Here is a 15,250-nt window from a genome sequence, read left to right on the forward strand (position 1 = left end):
GAAATATTGTTAATCTTTATTATATTTGCTGTGTGTTTGTGCACCTACTGAGAAAGAAGTGAGTGTGAGACAGAAGCATAGAGAGAATAATAACTAGTGAAACCAGTTCCACACTGTGGAGGAGAAAGTAAATCAACCTGGGCAAACCTACAAGTTCCTACATTTTTCCCTCTGAAATATGCACAATATTAGCCTTGCATTATAATCACTCATGGAGAGAATGCGCAGGAGTGAACAACGGGGCTACAAAGCAAACAGAACCAAGGCCCAATAAAGTCAACTTATCACATGGACTTCATCCTTCTCCTTATGCTGATATTGCTGTAGGCCCTATAATTTAAACTTAAGTGTTCATTAAAAAGTGTTGGTGATGCCTGATGACGGCCGAGTTGTTTTTGGTTAGGGCAGAATGGGAAGGGAGGGAAAAGAAAACAGAAGAAAGGCCAAAACAGAAGAAAGAATGAAGAATGAACAGCAAAAAGGGAAAAAAAAGCAAGTGAAAAGAGTGAGAGAAAGCTAGTGAGGAATTCCTGAGAGCATATGGAAGATCGATACAGGTTTTCACACAGTACACAATCCCAGCTGTATATCCCCATGATACATAGGGCTAATTCTGCCAAATCATTTACACTAATGTCTGCACAAAGCCATTTCCTTCCCACTCTTTCCAATATATACCTTAAACAGAACATATTTATTGTAGCATAATCTGGAAGGATTGCTCTTTAGAGGAAAACAGGGGTTTTATTTCATTCTGATTGAGCTCTGCATAAGTTCTCCCTAATTTTCCTGTAAACGTCAATGAATTAAGAGAAAGCAGATTTATCCAGTAAATAATGCCGCTGCCTCCAGCATTCACATGTGCCCAGAATTTATTCTATGCAATTCTGAAACCTGAAAAGGCAAAACAGAACAGGGCTTACAGAAGAAGCTGAAGGATGCAGCAACATCTAGTGGTGAAACAGTTTCAAAAAAAGGGGAACCCACCCCCCACACCTCCCAAAAAAAAGAAAACCTTTAACCAAGCTAGGAGTTGACTGAAAAATTGCATGAGTAAAGTTTTCCAGATTGAAATCCTAGCTCCAAAACCTAGGAAGCAGGTACATTAACAATTATTTTCTTTCCACTGGAGATTGACGAGGTGAGGAATGCTGGAAAATGAGACTCTGCTTGTGACTCCTGAATGACGTATGGCCATTAACAGGTGTTAGGCCCAAAAATCTGTTAGAGAAATGAGTGCCTTTCAGTAAATGGCCAATGCTCACTGCCCTATGCCCCAAACCAGCCTGCACACCCCGAGCCACCCTGTTAAAACACAGTGGCTCCAAAAAAAACCCACCCGTCCCGCACACGCACCGGTGAACTTGCAGCCCTTGATTGCTTCCATGTTGCCTGAGTAAACATCTGAGACAAATTAGGCCCTTGTTATTGTTGTTTGACTTCAGCGGCACTGTGGAGCAGCACAGCAGGTATAACAGTCCCCAGCAGTGTAAAGGCCTCTTCTTGATAACCTCAGGGGAGGCATAGGGGTGGTGCCACAACACTTCATTACATATGTGTGGAAGGACCTGCCACAGGCTCGGCGGTTGTACCAGGCACACAGGTCCTATTCTCCACACAGCTCCATGACCTCTCCCAGACTAACCGCAACAACATCGCACTTTCCATATAGCCTGTCTTCTACCAGACCGCATAAGACTGCAGCTCTGTTCTGACTTAGACATGGGCCCCTTTCGTAACATGTTGTATTTAGATGGATGATAAAACCTGCGTGTTCTCAGCTGATAAGGAAACATTTCAGTGCCATGCAATGCATCAAAATTATTAAAATGTTTAGGAAGACATTGCATGCTATTGACCTAAAAATACATAAGAGTCTGAGAGCACAGACGGATCGGACACTATTCCCATTCATTAAATACATTTATTTCAATTGATTTTGCTATCTGTAAATAAATATACTCACATGTGCCTTAAATCAATTACAGAAGAGAAAAGGTTAACAAAAAAAATTTAAAAAACAAACAAACTAAATCAAGATAATATTTCCAAGTTATGCCAAATTATGAGATGCAATTTTTTTTCCACAAGTTCCACATGTCTGAAAACTTTTCCGATCTGGGGCCAAGACAAGAGATAAAGAGATCCCCAGTAAGAGGGGATACACTGTACATCTGTGCTCAATTACAATCCAAATTAAAATGAGCCTCTCACTTCTGCTGTTTCCTTCACTTAGAAAATCTATAACACAGGAACAAAGAAACTTTTATTGTGAAACCAAATTCCATTTTGTCCCCCTGTGCTGTGTTTGCTATCAAAGACAATTTACAATGCGGCAAAACATTTTTTGTGTGAATGGGAGAGGGTAATTTAGTGTAAAACATCATCAGTTAGTCACATTTCTGGGTGAAAGCCAGTACAATAATTTTGTTTCCTGAAAATACATATATAAACAAAAACTAAAAGACAATGACAAAAAAACAAACACAGAAAATGCGACAACAGTGAGAGCCAAAACATCTCAGTTGGTTTCATGTGCCTTAACAATAAAGGCAGAGAATGGGTAGAAAAGATGACTGAGTGTGTACTGGACTGCAATGCCTGAAGAGCCAGAAACAGGATCCGCTTTTTTTTTTTTTTACTAAACTGTTGGTTTGTTCCCACCAAAACTTCTAACTCTCTCAGGTCCAAAAGGCCAATGCTTCTTGAGCACTAACACATCACAACTGCACAACAGACTCATTCATCACCAGCAGGCAAGTTTTCCTCAATCCTCTTGATGAACTTCATACGGATCTCTGTCACGTTGTCTCCTCTGAGTGTATCTTGAGCAAATCGCACATCCACTGCCATCTGAACCTGGGGAAAACCATTCAGTATAAATTGAAAAGCAACATCAAAATTCTTGAATATAATCCCATAGTCCTACATGTATATTAATCATATAAACACCCCAAATAAAATATCTTTACCATCTCCAAAGCTCCTCTCAGTACTCCACAGAGTAAATTGGAGTAGATTAAGGTGTTGTGGTTGTCCGGAAGCTCTACAAAATCCACCAGTGGATTACTCTCCAGGATGAGAGAGAACTCATCTCCAGCAGGGCTCCAGTTTGTCACACTCGGGGTGATGCCCAGGTACATCTTGAAAGCTACCTGTCCATGAAATGTGCTTCTTTTACAATTAAAAGTATTAAACACATCCTTTGACATTATGAAATATATATTGCCTAAATAATCTTAAAATATGTGTTTCTTTTTCATTTGTGTCAGTTAAATAAAGCTTCAATTGTTTTTATTGTATTTTCCAAAACCCTTCTGAAAATATCATTTGTAGGTGCTGTATATACATGAAAGCAACCACAGCTGCAAAAATATCTTTGGTTATATTTTTAAATCACAGAGAAAGGAGAGTTTGGAAATCTTGACCTCAGAGCGACTTTTTGAACTCTCCTCATGGATGCAATGGAAGTGCTAAAGGGCTCAAAGACTCAGTATTCTGATGAGGAGCCCAGTGCTCTGAGCAAACAGACACACTGTAGATTAACATCTGACAACGTGGCCCACAGTGGAAAGCAAAGAGAGAGAACAGGGTGGGGAAGAGAGCAAAATACTGTCATTCTTTTAGTGTGAACTAACACTTTCTGCAGTGCAATGTTTCGTAACTGGTCTAAGTAACAGTACATCTGGCCATTATGGACCCAAGACAATAAACACAAGGGAACAGGCAACCTGAGACTCTGATGCTGCAACTGGCTAGCCAGTTTAATTTATGGTGGCATTGCTGGGACATTTCTCTATCTGCAAGGAACAGAATAATCATAACAAATGTCGAAGTGATGAAAGCTTTTAAACTATGAAGCTTACTGGAGTCTGGAGTTCAAATTGCAGCCACTTGTTTTCCTGCATATTTACAAGGTATCAGAAGTGCTCCGTTACCTTTGCAATGACATCAGCAGTTTCTCGGAAATCATGACACCTGCCTACGCTGGAGCGAGCCAAGAAGTCCTCAATGAGACGCACTCCAATATTGTAACCCCTTTGAAAAGTAGACAAAACGTGAGGTAATTCATCAGAGCGTTTTAGAACAAATAGTATTCTCACATTCTTTTATAATGCCTCTTCATTAGTAAAACTACTGTCATTATGGTTCATTTTAATCTTTAACATTGGGTACAGTTCAAGGCAAAAATGTCAGGTAATTTGAAAAAGGAAATTCTGCACTAAAGGAAATTCTGAAGGTCCACACAGCTTATGCTGTACTAATCCTATACACAAACTTCTAAAGGTTTCAGTGATGTAAAAACAAATACATAGAAACAAGCATATATCATTATGAATATTAGCATTGGTTCTATTCCAAAGGGTGGAATTTGTGAGTGTACTGCAAGTGAAACAGATCCATTTAAATAGGCTGTACTTCAGCCACACAGTTGCTCTATTCATTTTACATCATGCTGTGGGCAGTTGGAGGTCTCAAATGTGGTAAACTGGTACGTTTTCCTACCACAACCCAGTGTGGTACATGTTCCACATCATCCACTTGGTTCAACTAGCAGAACCATAAGACAGAAAGGAGACAAAGCTATATCCTCTTTACAGTTACACTGAAAACAGACGGGACCCAACAGTACTGTTGCAAACTGTGCAATGAAAAACAAGCCACACACCATTTTGAGTACTGAACGTTTTGTGTTAATCCATTCAGCTGAAACATGGTCTTAAGTTAAAAGAATGGTCTATGTGACCTTACTGAAGACCAGAGAGTGATTTCAATGTAATAATATTAAAAAGGTATGGACATCCTCCTACTATAATGGCAAATCACACAGACCATGAAGCAGCAAAACTCCCCCACTCAAAAACACTTCCACCACAAAGTTTGACTGCTGGTATTATGTTCTTATTGTGGGATACTGAGCTAGCTTTATGCCAAATGAAATGGGACCAATGTCTTCCAAAACATGAACTTCTGAGTCATCTGTCCACAGAATGTTATTATAGTGTAATCGGCTTAGGGTCCAAATTCTTTTTTGGAAGATGTGTAATGAGCATTTATGTTCCTCAAGTGTTTTTTACTACCAGTGGTGTTAATATTTTTCATTATCTACTGAAAAAGTTGCTGCTGTGTTTTTGTAACAGGCTGGAAACTGTTCCCAATTTACGCCATTTGACTGTGAATGTGATGGCTCTGACTGTGGTTCTATTATGTAGTTCCATTTTTTTTGTGTGAATATATTTCAATAACATTCCTTCTAATCTCTTCTGACATTCAATTTAAATACTGCAGTGTTCTGCATGTTGTCCTTTTTTTTTATTTAAAGTGATGTTTACAATTTTAATCAAAAATACTTTCCATAAAATTCACAAGTTGCTTCCTCACCATTTGCTAGCTGTCCTGTCTGATTTTGTGCTGGAAACCAATCTAATGAGTTTACAAAATGCTAGTGTCAGAAAACAAGTTGAAGAGAAAGAGAAAAATATATAAAGTACTCTGTCAGACATGCTCTCTCTCTCTCTCTCTGCTCAAGGCAGAGAAACAACAAATAGACCTCCAAATGTTGAAAATCATGACATATTATGAGGACATAGCTTTATTCCTGCTACATAAGTGGGAAAATTTACTTATTTTTGCTGTTTCAGATTTTTTAGGTTGAAGCTGACCCTAAATTCAGGAGACTGCTAATGGCATGAAAGTAAAAACAGACCGAAAGCGCTAGAAAACTAAAGAGCTCAAGTTACAAATGAGTTCCTGTGGTAATTTAAACAGTGAATAAAAAACATTCTAGACAAGTTCAAGTTAAGGCACGTACAGACATCGGTTTTCTTCTCAAACACCCTGTTCCAACTTAAAAGACGCTGAGCTTGTGAAAATAACCCAGAGAGAAATGTAGTTCCCCACAATAGTAGATATTACCTTTAAAGGGGACATCTATAACTCTGGGGAACTGCAATTCTCTCTGGTCATTAATCTTTTTTTTAATTATAGTGAGAGACAGAGACAGAGCGAGAGAGAGAGGGAGAGAGAGAGAACAACTCACATTTTATCAAGCTGCTTGTTCACTTCCTCATCATTCTCATAATCCTTACATAGCTGAGTGACCAAGGCTCCATATGTGAGAGTAAACAGTTCAGAATTCTGTTGAAGAAAGTGGACACAAGAAAGTCAGAAAACTAAATAAAAGGCTAACATTCTTTCACCGCATTGATTATTTATGAAAGGAATCAACATTTTTACTTAGTTATTTGGCTAACTCAATTTATGTCATTATAAAATGCTGAAAATGTAAATCATGTGACTGTTGGAATGACTACATGTTGATGTACATTACATCTTTATATTTTCAGATGTTAAACTATCACCTACGGCTGAACAACAGCACTGCTTTAGTACTGATGTAACACGTACATGTAAAAAAATGAACATTATTTTAGATCAACCCATCTCAATATCTTTCAGTGTTTTTTTTCCTGCTCCCATGCTTCTTATGAGCAAACTGTTTGCTAGAACAGGAAAGATAGTAAACTACAACAATGCTATGTCAGTTCAGGACTTACACTCATTCCTTAATATGTTTACTCATCATGTGACAAGTCTCTCATTCTACAAGTCTTGGGCACCTCCTTGTGGCCCAAAATAACTCTGTACTGTTGAGAGCTGATGTAGAGGGAACGCACATTACTGAGAACCAAACTTTGAACTGCTTTCCATTCTTCATTATAAAAAGCCACTTTCCTTCGTGAACAAAGATAATTAGTTTTATTGAGGTGGGCAGTATTTTAAATACTGTTACAGTGACACATTTAGGAAAAATTAAACACTGAAACCTCCAGCTCTCCTACTGTGCAAATAAAGATATAAACAAATATAAGTAAAAATTGTTTGACCATGCTGGCTGATCTGCTCTATGTCCATACAGACTATAGGACCAAATGTTTGTAGACATTCTGCTTATCCAACATTTATTCTGAAATTAAGCATATTAACAGGGATTTATTTCCACTTTGTTGTAGTAAAGGGTGTGTGTGCGTCTCTTTTAACTATTTTGGACAACACTTTTTACTACATACTGGAACATATCTATAAAGATTGTACCAGCATTCCGTAGGTGGGTACTAATTGTTGGAGGCCAGTCTCATTTCAGTTTGTTTATGTCCATTACACAGGAGAATGTAGCTAACGGGTTTTAGTTCATACTGTTGCCAGGAAACGTGCGTTTACTAATTGCAATTTCATATTTACTAGTTACACAGCTTAGCTGTATTTGTTTAAACTCTTGTGGAATAGTGCCACAGAAGTTTTTATTTCACAAAAGACGTTTGGAATCACTTGACAACTAGCAAAAGGGCCGTCTATAAGAATGACCAGACATTAACTAATTTAGACTATGATAACCTGTCTGTCATAAGCCGAAAGAGAATTACAACCATGATATACATCTAAACATCCTGAGCCACACGCTTAACCGTATCGCCATACCACCTTTAGCACAGCATTACACAGTTCTAGTGTCAGAAAACAAGTTGAAGAGAGAGAGAAACAATAAAAGGTACTCTGTCAGACAATGCTCTCTCTCTCTCTCTGCTTAACGTTTATTGCTATACCACCTTTAACAGAGCAGCGGATTCAACATTTAAGGTGGAATGAAAAATTCGGAAAAGGCTGGCAAACAGGGAGCTAAGCATCAGTGTTGTTGACTACGTTAGTCGCAAATAGACGGATTATTTTCCACTTTGATTAATAGATTGAAATAAACAGCATCTGAAATGAATGAAGTAGGTTCATAAACTGTCACTAACGTTAGCCAACTCTGGCGTCGCTCCGCCAGTGGATGTGTATGGAGCCCCGCAGTCACAACATTAGCACTAAACGCTCTTAGCACAGACACACGAGATACTCTCACCATTTTCTTGCTGTCGGTGCCTCTGTTGGACTGTCGGGACATGGTGTATTGTATTACAGCCGACTACAGGTAGCGTTCAAATGATGATTTATTAATATATCTTCGTAAAACGCTAGTCGTATTCCTGTATCGATGTCAAAGCTACTTCCTGAAGCACTGCTCGTTCGCCGGAGGTTGTTTTTCGCTCTGAATCTTGGGAGTTGTTTTTTTTTTTTTTTCTCCCTAGAGTTCCGTGTTGCATCTACTTAACCCTGTAGATCTATCTCATTGTAATCTGTATATAAACCACGTGTGTTCGTTTGCATCATTTTTGTGAAATACAATTAATAGATTTTAGACTGTGTTTAGCTTGCCTTGGTCAAAACTCCACAATTTTCATCTCTCCCCACAAGATGGCTGTGTATACAAGCAGAAATACGCTGCACTTAATGTTTCTGGGCAGATTACATCAGTGGTACACGATGTATAACCAGCACAAGTCAGAAATTCTCATTAAAGGCAACGTTGACGATTCTGGAGAAATGTTTTTACAGCAGAGCTATGTCCAGCCTCCTGTTGTTGTTCAGAATCTCTGCGTCTTTTAATGTGGAAAGGTATGTTTGAAAAAGAAATGGCCTAAGCTTGTTTGTGCTTGAACTTTTACTTGTCTATAAGTTTTTAATTCACAGTTTAATTACCATCATTATGTTTAAATATTAAAACCTAATTTGTAACTCGAGCTGTTTAGTTTTGTAGCACTTTCGTGCAGTTAGTGGTCTCCTGAATTTGGAATCAGTTCCACCTTAACTAACAGCGAAAATTAGTCAGTATACCCCAACTACCCACCTTTCATTCATTCATTCATTCATTATTTGTAACCGCATATCCAGTTCAGGATCGCGCTGGGTCTAGAGCCTACCTGGAATCATTGGGCACAAGGGAATACAACCTGGAGGGGGCGCCAGTCCTTCACAGGGCAACACACACACACTAACACATTCACTCACACCTAAGGACACTTTTGAGTCGCCAATCCACCTACCAATGTATGTTTTTGGACTGTGGAAGGAAACCAGAGCACCCGGAGGAAACCCACATGGACACAGGGAGAACACACCAAACTCCTCACAGACAGTCACCCGGAGCAGGACTTACACCTACAACCTGCAACTGGATCCTGGACTTCCTGACTGGGAGACCTCAGCACCATCATACTGAACACTGGAGCCCCCAGGGCGGTGTGCTCAGTCCACTGCTGTTCATACTGCTGACCCATGACTGTGCAGCGATGCACAGCTCAAATCATATCATCAAGTTCGCTGATGACACGACTGTGGTGGGTCTCATCAGTAAGAACGACGAGTCAGCGTACAGAGAGGAGGTGCAGCGGCTAACTGACTGGTGTGAAGTCAACAACCTGTCTCTGAACGTGGACAAAACCAAAGAGATGGTTGTAGACTTCAGAAAAACAAGGGGTGAGCACTCACCACTGAACATCAACAACTCTGCTGTGGAGATTGTCAAGAACACCAAATTCCTTGATGTTCACCTAGCGGATGATCTCATCTGGTCCACTAACACCAGTAACGTCAGAAAGAAAGCCAAGCAGTGCCTCTACTTTCTGCAAAGGCTGAAGAAGGTTCATCTCCCACCTCCAATCCTCACCACTTTTTACAGAGGAGTCAAAGAGAGCATCATGACCAGCTGCATCACTGTCTGGTTTAGGAACTGCACTGTGGCAGATCGCAAGTCTCTCCAGCAGATTGTGAGGACAGCCAAGAAGATTATCGGTGTGTCTCTTCCCTCCATCACTGACATGTACACCACTCAGCATTGTGGGAGATCACACACACCCTTCACACACACTTTTCAACCTACTGCCGTCTGGAAAAAGGTATCGAAGCAGGTATCGAGCCCTCACATCCAGACTCCCCCCCCACCTTTTGGTTTTTGTATTGTCTTGTATTATTGTATTGTATGTATATTGGTTTGTGTTTTATTAGCTATGTCTTTTGCACTTTAATGTGTGTGCACTGTTTTATGTTTGCACTAGCTTTGCACTAGTTGCACTTTAATGTTGTGTATTGTTTTATGTAGCACCTTGGTCCTGGAGGAACGCTATTTCGTTTCACTGTGTACTGTAAACACTGTATACTGCTGAAATGACAATAAACTTCTTGAACTTGAACCTCCAGATCCCTGGAGCTGTGTGACTGCAATACTACCTGCTGAACCACCGTGCCGCCCAACTACCCACCTATGGAGCATAAATAGAGAGACATCCTTATCCCTTTTCATGCTTTTCAATGTTCTGAGGTCTCTCCACAATCCAACCACCATCAGGTGCCATTTATCGTGATTCAGTCAGCAGAGCAGAGAGAGTCGTTTTGGATGGAGACCCTTAAGTTTCTTTCCACATTTACAGAGTTGGATTTGTGTACAAACAAAGGGATTTTTATCTACAGCACAAACAAACACAAGGAAATGGTGAGGAAATATTCTCTGGGTTTTATAAATAGTGTGTTGGATTAAAATCACAAACATCACCTTTAAATAACTTCACACAGAGTATGTATACTCATGACAGACTAGCTCTACCCTGTTAGTGGACATATAAACATTTGCCATGGCCCCAACACAAAGGCTCTGTGTGGGCTCTAAGTCTTAAAGACCCTGCCCCCTCACCTCTTGGAAAGGGTTAGTTTAGGTTTTCGTCTGAGTTTGCACTGAAATGCTAGAATGGCTTTGTTCCTTTGGATATAAATAAAAACACACAATGTACTGACTCACCTGTGGCGTGCAATGCAGCAGTGATGCTGTCAGAGTGAAATTCAGTCACAGAGTTTTAGAGGACCCAGCAACACATAGCTGAGCACATTAGCAGATGCTGGAGAATAAATGAGGCACTAAGCAGAAGTCAGCATACAAGAGGTCCAAAAGGAAATGAGAGTGGCCCAGGGTGGCATGTGCAGGACGTTGTGTGGTGAGTAAAAAGTGAAGGTTGCAGCTGCAAGCACAACACACAGGAACTGACAGTAGTGGTTGACAGCAGCAAAGACAGAAACAACACCTACAGTATGACAGTTACACAGCTGGGGAACTAGTCAAGGTAAGCTCCAAGGTTGGTCAGTGTCGACACTCTTAGGCAGGTCAGTGAGTCACTAGAAGGAGTGTGTCCTTGACTTGCCAGCTACTAGGTGAGAAAACTGCTATGGTGATCATTACATACCAGGAGCTGTTTGGCTACAGCCCCATATTCAAAAACTGACATAAGGGCAGCCATGGTATCACAGAACTCAGCAGTGAAGTTTAGATGTTGACAGCCAGGAGTGGTAAGCAGAGAAGTGAGATCTTCACCCATCAGCACATTGAGGTGAAGGAAGATATCTGGGTACTGTGTGCAGAACTGTGCACTCACCAGTGTGCTTAAGTAGAAGAAGGCAGCCATGAGCAGCAAGCATGGCTCTGCTTCCACCAGAGGAAGAGGAAGGTAGGCATGAGCTGTGAACTGTGTTCTGCACCCTATAGACAGCCTGGAACAGCAATTGGAAATCCACACCCACAAGCACGCAGAGGATTATGGGCCTGGGTGTGTTTAAGGTTTGCCTGTTTCTTTATGGATGTCCTATTCACTTCAGTAATGGACACTGGCTTGACAGAGTCTCTGATGCAGCCAGGGATGCTGCCTAACACAGCTTAAGGCATGCCAGAGGGGTGGAGCTTGACAGATGTGCAAATGGTCACTGCAGGAAAAGTGGCAATGCTGGAAAACAAACATTTGAAAATGTGAGTCAGGAATGGTGCTTTGAGCCTGAGTTTCAGTTGCAACCGATTCAAGATGCATCCTAGAGCTTGACTATCTCAGGACAATCAGCACAACACTCCCTAGCAGCATGAGGGTGATCGGTGCAATGCTACATAGCAGAGCAAACGTGGACAGTGCATCGCTCCACAGCAGTGCCAGGCCAAAGGTCACACTATACTCCAACAGTGTGAGATAGTGGCAGCACAAGCCTCAGCCACAGCTTAAGTAGTGCTGGGCGAAGAGCAAGGGAGCACCAGAGAAATAATCAAATATAGAAACAGTCTGTACTCATGGGATCTATGGGGGCACACTGGGAGTTACTTTGCATGCCTCTGCCCCCTCGTCTATTCTTTGTCCATGTGGAAACTGGCCAGCCATTCTGGTGACCTAGGTTCTGTCAGTACATGCATAGAAAGTTACCAATGAGGAAACTTACACAGCTGATTTAAGGGGTCTGGAATCCATTGCCAGTGCCCATATTTAGCTCATGCCGATCTTCTCCACTGCCCCAGCATGCAACCTGGCTCACCCATAGCCACTGTTCTGCATAGATGCCCTGGTATATGCCCCCAAGGCATTGATCTCAGCCTATGTAGCTCTCTCCACTATACCTCCACATAATGCTGCTGTGCTACTTTACACTATCCATTGAGGTGTTCCTGTGGATTTGTTTTTCTTTGCTTGCTCAACCTTCATGCATATGAGACTTCCAAGTGACATTGTCCTGGTGTGACTTTGGAATGAGCTCATCCTGGGAAAGGCCTGCTAGCCTCAAAATTGTGGTTAACTTAGATAATGATCCTAGACAAGTGGCCAAGACAATCAGTTTAGCCGTTAACACTAATGCTTTAGGATACTCACTTCCTCTCTGCTACCACCTAAAGCAGGGGTGGGCAATCTTATCCGCAAAGGGCCGGTGTGGCTCCTGGTTTTTGTTCCAACCAACCAGGAGGTCACATGATCATTTGTTTTACTCAAGCCAACTAATTAAAGGAGTGAAATCAGGTGTGCTTGAGCCTGAATGGACTTAAATCCAGCAGCCACACCGGCCCTTTGCGGATAAGATTGCCCACCCCTGACCTAGAGCCAGAAACTGTATGCAAGCCTAACTGATTGGTGTCTGATTTCCCATTATTCTGTGGGTTTGTTCCTGATTCTTGAGCTGAAGCATGGTAGGGTTTCCAAGTTCTGCCATCACTGAAATGGGGTTGCTAGACACCCATGGCCCACTTCACTACCGCTAACTTTCCATCCACTAACAGCAGTTTGACGGGAGCTATGCTGAGATTTCAGGGTCCGCCATATTGCTGCACATCACAGTCCACTCTGACCATCTGCTGAGCTCATTGAAACGGGTCACAGTTGTGATCAAGCTTCTGTCAAGTCCCAATCTGCTGTCCCTTACTTTAACTACTGACTGACTCTATTCCCCCTCCAAGAAGTGAGGCTGTGGACCATCCATTGCACAGTGTACTGCCACTACCCTTTCTCACACTGTCTGCAGGCCCTCGCTGCAGGCAATGTCCAGCTTATTGGGCAGGCACTGGGTTTAGTGATGGCTCCATGTATACCACTTTTTGCCACCAAATTAACTGAAGAGTTGCTTGCACTTTCCCATCTCTTTAGTAGAATCTGATTTCTGCTACCAATTGTAACATTCTTGCTGTCAAAAGGAAATCAACATCTATATTGTGCTTAATGGCCTAAATGCTCCTTTTTTAAATTTGGTCTTTAGAAAGACTCACGAATGCTCAACTCCATGCATAACAGTCACACAAAATGCAGGGAGAGGGCTTTTTAGGTGAAGACACATGGGTATAGTAAGTCCCTTCAAAACATATTGCCACCATCTGCATACAAAAAAGCAACATAATAAACATTAACACCATCAAACCACATCCATAATAAACAGCAGCACAACAATAAAAACCAAAATGCACTCCCTGGAGAGACAGCAAGAGACAGTACTGGGACTCACTTTGCCTGGCTTTGCCCACCCTCTGTCCTTTGTCATGCGGAATATTCCACAGTATTATAACAAACACTATTCTTTCCTGAAAAATAATTAGTTATAAGATGAATGCTTTTGTAATTGCTTGTAAAATACATGTGATCTGTGTATTTCACCTAGTGCATATATTTGCACTTTTGCATATATAGTCTGAGTTAGCCAAGATCTTGTTTCACTCACATTATAAAATATTCTTCCAAGTTCTGGAACTGTTTGCACTGCACTCTTAAAAATAAAGGTGCTACAAAAGGTTCTTTGAGTGATGCCATAGAAGAACAACTTTTTGGTTCCATAAAGAACCAGAGATGGATTTTTAAACCTTTAAAAGGTTCTTCACACTCACACATCTCTTAGACAAATATGATTCTTTGGGGAAGCAAAAGTGGCTCTTCTATGGCATCACATACCCTTTGTAGTACCTTTTATTTTTAAGGGTGTAAGCAATCAATTCAAAATAAAAGCCAGTCTGATCACAAAAGCGTGCTCAGGCAAGGAACATTAAAATTCAGTGTAAGCGCAGGGGGCGGCATGGTGGTGCAGCAGCTAGTGTTGCAGTCACACAGCTCCAGGGACCTGGAGGTTGTGGGTTAATTTCCCGCTCCAGGTGACTGTCTGTGAGAAGTGTGGTGTGTTCTCCCCGTGTCCGCGTGGGTTTCCTCCCACGGTCCAAAAACACACGTTGGTAGGTGGATTGGCGACTCAAAAGTGTCCGTGTGAGTGAATGTGTGTGTGTTGCCCTGTGAAGGACTGGTGCCCCCTCCAGGGTGTTTTCCCACCTTGCGCCCAATGATTCCATGTAGGCTCTGGACCCAGTGTGACACTGAACTGGATAAGCACTTACAAATAATGAATGAATGAATGTAAGAGCAGGCCAACTGGGGAGTGGGGAGTAGGGCAACTGTACTCTGGCCCGGTTTGATTTAGCTGTGCCCAGTGTAAGTATACCCTTTTTCTCTCACACCCACTTTTGTTAATTAGCTCATAATTTGCATCAGGTGTGTTGGGAGCAGAGGGCAATCTAAAATGACCTGAGTTAAGATTTAAACATTTGCATTTACTTAATGACCATAAGGCTAATATGCATTTGTTTCAATGCAACAATTGAACTCACTCCTGGAACAGATTTAGACACAGGTCAGAGATGATCTATAGACACTTTAAAAACTGCGAAACCTTTGAGCAAGACAGAAACCCATAGCAACATTGTACCCTATAGAGTCCTTAGAAAATATTTGAATGGGTCTTACTATAGAGTTTAGCATGTGTTCTTCAGTACATTAGACAGTCATATGAACATTTGCACTATTTACATATTAGTGGTTGAATTATAAAAAAAAAAATTAATGTTTGTGGATTTAAATAATTGGAGGCAGGTTGGGTCTGATGGGGAGCGGTCAAAAACTGTGGGTGTATATTTTAATCCACAAAAAATGCTTTTCCAAGATCTCTTTACTTGAATTCTTTTACCAATGCTTAATTATCAATACTCCATCATACACAATCATTCCATATATTATTTCCAGTTAGACTTTTTAGTATATACAGGCTTAGT

The 15,250-nt window shown here is 41.2% G+C and overlaps 1 protein-coding gene across 3 annotated transcripts; it reads right to left on the reverse strand.

Annotated features, from left to right (window-relative positions):
• Positions 1 to 1,910: 1,910 nt before the first annotated feature.
• Positions 1,911 to 12,616, reverse strand: trappc3 (trafficking protein particle complex subunit 3). 3 transcript variants are annotated; one of them, XM_066674722.1, is made up of 5 exons: positions 12,549 to 12,616; positions 6,041 to 6,138; positions 3,939 to 4,038; positions 2,973 to 3,155; positions 1,911 to 2,859 (listed from the first exon to the last, which is right to left on the reverse strand). In XM_066674722.1, coding segments are annotated over exons 2-5 (405 nt in total). In that variant the 5' UTR covers positions 6,043 to 6,138; positions 12,549 to 12,616; the 3' UTR covers positions 1,911 to 2,739. The 3 variants fall into 3 exon arrangements, with proteins under 3 accessions (XP_066530819.1, XP_066530818.1, XP_066530817.1); XM_066674721.1 differs by lacking the exon at positions 12,549 to 12,616 and adding an exon at positions 11,301 to 11,423; XM_066674720.1 differs by lacking the exon at positions 12,549 to 12,616 and adding an exon at positions 7,904 to 8,102 and having other exon boundaries at positions 1,912 to 2,859.
• Positions 12,617 to 15,250: the final 2,634 nt, after the last annotated feature.

The sequence above is a fragment of the Hoplias malabaricus genome, chromosome 6, assembly GCF_029633855.1.
Source record: "Hoplias malabaricus isolate fHopMal1 chromosome 6, fHopMal1.hap1, whole genome shotgun sequence".
Taxonomy (NCBI): Eukaryota; Metazoa; Chordata; class Actinopteri; order Characiformes; family Erythrinidae; genus Hoplias; species Hoplias malabaricus.

Bases quoted from the DNA above. Each gene is read 5' to 3' on its own strand.
- trappc3 (XM_066674720.1), bottom strand. From the start codon at position 7,945: ATGTCCCGACAGTCCAACAGAGGCACCGACAGCAAGAAAATG. The intron at 3,156-3,938 runs GTAACGGAGCAC...TTTCATGGACAG, and splicing joins CTGCTGATGTCATTGCAAAG to GTAGCTTTCAAGATGTACCT. The intron at 2,860-2,972 runs GTAAAGATATTT...GGTTTTCCCCAG, and splicing joins TGAGAGGAGCTTTGGAGATG to GTTCAGATGGCAGTGGATGT.